The sequence below is a fragment of the Rutidosis leptorrhynchoides genome, chromosome 1 (genome assembly GCF_046630445.1).
Source record: "Rutidosis leptorrhynchoides isolate AG116_Rl617_1_P2 chromosome 1, CSIRO_AGI_Rlap_v1, whole genome shotgun sequence".
NCBI classification, from domain to species: domain Eukaryota; kingdom Viridiplantae; phylum Streptophyta; class Magnoliopsida; order Asterales; family Asteraceae; genus Rutidosis; species Rutidosis leptorrhynchoides.
Window position 1 is genome coordinate 18,433,218 of NC_092333.1, and position 6,191 is coordinate 18,439,408.

The 6,191-nt window shown below is 32.9% G+C and overlaps 1 protein-coding gene across 1 annotated transcript; it reads left to right on the top strand.

Moving 5' to 3' along the window:
* Window positions 1-490: 490 nt before the first annotated feature.
* On the top strand, window positions 491-2,959 carry LOC139844117 (uncharacterized). Its single transcript, XM_071834356.1, has 3 exons — window positions 491-1,971; window positions 2,058-2,268; window positions 2,618-2,959. The coding sequence occupies exons 1-3, from the start codon at window positions 491-493 to the stop codon at window positions 2,957-2,959; spliced, it is 2,034 nt and encodes a 677-aa protein (XP_071690457.1).
* The last annotated feature ends 3,232 nt before the right edge of the window (window positions 2,960-6,191 follow it).

Below are 6,191 nucleotides of genomic sequence, written 5' to 3' on the forward strand. Positions count from 1 at the left end.
GTGAATCACCGGTCAACTTGGGTGGTCAATTGTCTATATGAAACCTATTTCAATTAATCAAGTCTTAACAAGTTTGATTACTTAACATATTGGAAACATTTAATCATGTAAATATCAATCTCAATTAATATATATAAACATGGAAAAGTTCGAGTCACTACACATTTCCTCATTTGACATCATTACCGTCATCTCCTAATGAAGCTAAGAAATTGACTAATGAATTAGGGCTTGGTTATCAAAAAATTCATGCATGCCCTAATGATTGCATGCTTTATTGGAGAGAGAGAGAGAGAGAGAAGGTCAACAATCATGTCATATATGTGGTGCTTCTAGATATGAAAATGATTTAGGTGATGAACATAGAAAAAGTTCAAAATCACACAAGTCAAATAGGCCTGCAAAAGTTTTGTGTTACTTTCCTTTGATTTCAAGATTGAAAAGAATATACATATCTGACAAAACGGCAAAGGATATGAGATGGCACGATATGGGTCTTACGAATGATGGAAAGTTAAGGCACCCAGCGGATGGCCTTGCTTGGAAGGCATTTAATGTTCGATATCCTGAGTTTGCCTCAGACCCTCGAAATGTTAGACTCGACCTTGCTAGTGATGGTTTTAATCCTTTTCTTACAATGAGCTCATCGCATAGCACATGGCCAGTGCTGTTAATATCTTATAATTTACCACCTTGGATATGCATGAAACGACAATCTTTTATTCTTTCTGCGATTATTCCAGGCGTGAAAGGCCCAGGAAATGATATAGATGTCTATTTGAAACCTTTAATTGAAGAGCTAAAATTGTTATGGGAGGGTGTGGAAGCGTATGATGCTTTTTGTAAGAAACAATTTAAGCTACAAGCTGTGCTTATATGGACTGTAAATGACTTTCCCGCCTATGCAAACTTATCTGGTTGGAGCACGAAAGGTCTTGTGACATGTCCGGTTTGTGTAAGTTACACTCGTTCTATATGGCTAAAGAATAGCAAAAAGTTTAGTTACATGGCACATCGTAGATGGCTTGAAATGAAACATCATTATCGATTTCAGAAAGAGCGTTTTGATGGTACTATCGAGGAAGAGGGTCCTCCAACCATGTTGACAGGATCTGATATTTTAAAGCAATTAGGATGTACATGTTTTAGATATGGAAAGTCCAACAAATCTTCTAAGAAGAGGACAAGAGATGATGTAGGCCCTTCAACAAATATGGATGAGTCTGTTGTATTTGAGGATATAGATAATTTCATAGAAGAAAATATTGATGGTGAGCAACAGTTGTGGAAAAAAAGGAGCATCTTTTTTGATTTACCATATTGGGAATACAATTTACTTAAACATAATTTAGATGTAATGCATATAAAAAAGAATGTATGTGACAATTTACTTGGGACTTTAATGAATTGGGACGGGAAGACTAAAGATAATGAAAATGCTCGCAAAGATCTCAAGGAAATGGGAATAAGGGGTGACCTTCACCCTATAGATCGTCCTAACAAAAAATCATACATTCCCCCAGCATGTTATACTATGTCCAATGATGAGAAGACTAACTTTCTACAAATGTTGAAAGATCTTGAAGTTCCTGATGGGTATGCTTCAAACATTTCAAGAGGTGTAAGCTTGAAAGATCGTAAGATCTATAACCTTAAGAGTCACGATGGGCACATTTTAATGCAAGATATTTTACCGATTGCTTTAAGGTCTTCAATGACTTCAAGAGCTCAATCTCGAGTTGTTAAAGCCATTTCTGATTTTTGTTTATTTTTTAAAGGGTTGTGTGCTAAAGTACTCGATCTTAGTGAATTAGAAAGGTTGGAGTATCAAGTTGTGCAAACATTATGCGAGTTAGAGCAGCTATTTCCTCCTAGATTTTTCACAATTATGGTTCATTTGACTATCCACTTAATATCAGAGGCCAGACTTGGGGGACCTGTTCATTATAGATGGATGTATCCCGTTGAACGGTAATAATTCTCTCTTTAAAAGCATATTTGTATAATATATATATTTTGGACTAATTATTATTTTTGTTGTATATTTATACGAAAAGGTATCTGATGCGATTGAAGTCGTATGTTGGTAATAAGGCTCATCCAGAGGGCTCAATTGCAGAAGGGTATATTAAAGAGGAGTGCCTTACGTTTTGTTCAAGATACTTTAAGGGTGTTGATACTATACTTAATCGTCTTCCTAGAAATGATGATAATGTTCTGGATAAAGAGATGTATATGCTTAATTCAAGTGGTCGTAATTTAGGAAAGGTAAAAATTGTCGAGTTAGATGGCAAGTCATTAGCTCAAGCGCATCGTTATGTGTTATTAAACCATCCTAAGATTCAACCGTTTAATACTTTATTAATATTCTCAAGTTATAATATATATATATATATATATATATATATATATTGTGTAGTCATTTTGTGGGTGAACAACAAGCTCTTAGAAATGAAAAAATGGACTCAAGAACAATAGAGAAGTTAGTTGTTGAGAAATTTTCATGGTGGCTTCATGAACAGGTTATTAAAGTTATATTTTTTTAGTTTTTTTCCTTTTACTTCTTGGGGTACAAAAAACTAACATCTATATTAAATCATATAGGTTCAAATTTTAGAGAAGAATAAATGTGATGAAGATATTATCACTTGCTATAGGCCCAAACACTTATGCCAAATTGTATAAAGGTTTCATAACAAATGGCTTTAAATTCCTTACAAAGAGACGTGAGGAGTTTATGAGAACCCAAAACTCAGGAGTTATGGTGGAAGTTGAAGGAGGAAATTACTATGGAAAGCTTACTGACATTATCGAACTTGACTATTTCAAGAGTTATAAAGTTGTGCTTTTTCGTTGTGATTGGGTTGACATTCGACCTTCAAAGGGGCTAAAAAAGATAAATATGGATTTCCTCTCGTCAACTTCTCTAGGCCGTTGGTACACACGGGTGAAGCCTTGAATGATGATCCTTTTATAATTTCTTCTCAAGCAAAACAAGTATTCTTCATAAAAGATCTAAAATATAGTGAATGGTCACATGTGATTATGACCAAACCAAGAGACACGTATGATATGGGGAGCAATATATACGAAGATGATGGTGAGGATGAGATGTATACCCAATGTGTACCTTATGATCTTCTAGCTCTTGATGATCTTAATGAGGTCCCTAGGTTGTATCGGACAGACATTGACGCAGATGATCAGTAACAAGGACCTCTTTTATGTGTTCTACGTGTTTTATGTCTTTTCAGTGTCTTATGTGTCTTCTTTGTTTAGACATCGTCTTTGTGTTCCAAATGGGGTGTGTTTGGTGCACCATGACTGTTTCAAGTCTTAGCTAGCCTGTTCAGGTCAGTCTTTTGGTCTGCAGCAGGATGTTGGTGTTTGCTAAACAAGTCTGCAGCAGGATGTTGGGGTGTGTTTAGTCAGTTTAAGCAGTGAGTGGACTTTTCTTTTTTTTTAGTCAGTTACACCTTTAGTCAGTTTGCTAAACAAGTATATATTTTTTTTAAATAGTAAATTGTAAGTTTAAATTTTGTCAATTATTATTATTATTATTGTTATTATCATCCCCTAAATCAGCAATAACAATAACTGATTAGGTTTTCAATTAGATTTGGCAATGCAAGCAGGCTGATATATAGTCAAAACAGTTACAATATGGGCGGGTTGGGTTGGGTTGACTGTAACACTTTTTCCAAATTTCTTTTAAGAATCACAATATTCACATCAACAAGATTTGTTTCAGTTTCACTCAAATTAATTTCTTCTTTTACATCGTCAACATCCCCACATAATTCTTCATCATCATCAACACTCAATGATCTCATATAACTAGCATGTGTCACGAGGACCAACGATGCAATCTTATCTTCCATTTAGTATATTCATCAATCTCCTCGGGCTTCGCAATAAGTCCTAACAGACTAACACCATTTTAAGATCAAAGGGTTGTTTTTGTCTTCCATAGATACACATGAACTGTGCATCTGTAATGTTTTTAGTGTATCCAACTCATGAATGTTATTTGTTCCGGATATATGTGATATATACAATTAACAAGTTACTGATGTATAACAGTTTTTTTTATGTGTTATTAACAGATAAGATAACAGTTAGAAGATAGAAGATGTTCGGGTCTAGAAGTGGTTTGCATCAACATGAAAAACAGCAGTTTCAATCCAATCCCTTGTCCAGAACACCTTTTTGACCTTTTAGCCAACAACTGTCATCGACTAATACACCATTCCGACCTTTTCTTGCTTCTGTTCATGATAACTCGTTAGCATCAACTCCTAACCATGACCACACCTCATGACCTTTTCAAGAAATGCCTGATGTCGTTTCAAAGGAGGATTCTTCATTATCCGGAAGAACATCTTTTGAGTCTACTTTGAATGCAGAAAGTGATCAATATGATGAACATGAGGACAAGAAGGTTGAAATAATGGGTAAGTTCTCATTTTTTTTTCTTACTACTTCCTTCGATTTTATAATATGAAAGCTAATAGTAACCTGAAATTTTGTAGATAAGAACAGGAATATTATTAGGAAACAAACTATGACGACAAAGGATGTAGTTAAGCTAAAAGCAGGTGAAAAGGTGTTGGTTCATCTTAATGGATTTGATCAGCCAATTAGGTCAGCGGGGTCACTATACACTAGATACATGGGAAAACTTTTAAAACAACAACGGTTTTGCCCTATTGAGGCTAAAGATTGGCGTGAAGTTAAAAGGTTATGTGGTGCTTTGCTTATGGAAGACATTCGGGTAAGATTATTATTTAAGAATAGTTATGTGGTGCTTTCGATGTGAACAGTCTTTCCGCTGATGCCTATTAGTTTCATGAACCAAATTTCATCCTATGTGTTTTTGTGGGGCTAAATGAATCAGTTATATGGTTAAAAGGGTCTGCTTAGGATCAATATTGAGTATCAGTGGTATTGTGATAATTCCAATAGATTTTATAAGCAGTTTAATAGATATAGCCACTTTATAGTTTGGATTATAAATGAGTTAAAATGCCCTCTGTAGTTTATATATATATATATATATATATATATATATATATATATATATATATATATATATATATATATATATATATATATATATATATATATATATATATATATATATATATATATATATATAAAATGAGTTGAAAGGCCCTCTGTACTTACACATAATAATATCATTTTTTTTTTTTGGTCATTTTGGTCATTCCTTAAATTCAGATTTTATTGAGTATCAGTGGTAATTGATGTTGCCTTAGCTACCAACACCTAATTTAATGTTTCATATATGCATGTGAGACTTTTAACTTTTAGATTTGAAGTGCAAGTGGCCAAGTGAATCTTAGTTGGAGTTTAGATTTCAAGTTTTTGATATGTAAGAGAAATCTGATATACATATACTTCTTAATTACTTAAAAATCTATTTGAATATATGTTACTTTTGATATGTGATAGACAAGCAAGCATAAACTTCTTTTATTTTAAATAATCTGCTTGAATCTTTGTTACTCCTATTGTATTAGTATAATTTGTTGCAATTTTGCATTTATTAGTGTTAAAAATATACAGACAGGTGTTTATTGTGTATATTTAGTAATTCTTAATTGAACAAGTGAGTCCACACTTAAAAGTGTGAACAAGTGAGTAAAGCTTCACATTTAAATGACTGAACAAACAAGTATAATCTGTACAATTAAGAGTGTGAATAAATGGGTAGAATTGTCACAACTAATAGTGTGAACAAATAATTAGAATCTTTTCACTCAAAAGTGTGAACAAATAGGTAGAATCTTCACAACTAATAGGGTGAACAAATAACTAGAATATTCTCACTTAAAAGTGTGAACTAATGAATTATAAGCTTACATTTACAAATGTGACATATTTTTTTGCACTTATTTTGTCCACATTTTGATAAAGTGTGAACTTGAATATTGTACACACTCTCAATTGTATACATAGCCTTAAATAAATGTGAACATAGGACACATTTGTTGTTGTGCGTGTATTTTTTAACAGATGGTGGCCACCATAATATTTATTTATTTATTTATTTATTTATTGAAATTTAAAATGAATTATATAGGAAACTAACGGGAAGTTAGAAAATTACAGAGCACAAAGTCCAGTTCATTATATCCAAATTTCGGAAATGACTATAGATTCAACTA

Coding starts and splice junctions, on each gene's coding strand:
- LOC139844117 (XM_071834356.1), top strand. CDS start 491: ATGGGTCTTACGAATGATGGAAAGTTAAGGCACCCAGCGGATGGCCTT. Junction 1,972..2,057: donor TGGATGTATCCCGTTGAACG/GTAATAATTCTC, acceptor TTATACGAAAAG/GTATCTGATGCGATTGAAGT. Junction 2,269..2,617: donor GTGGTCGTAATTTAGGAAAG/GTAAAAATTGTC, acceptor TTCAAATTTTAG/AGAAGAATAAATGTGATGAA.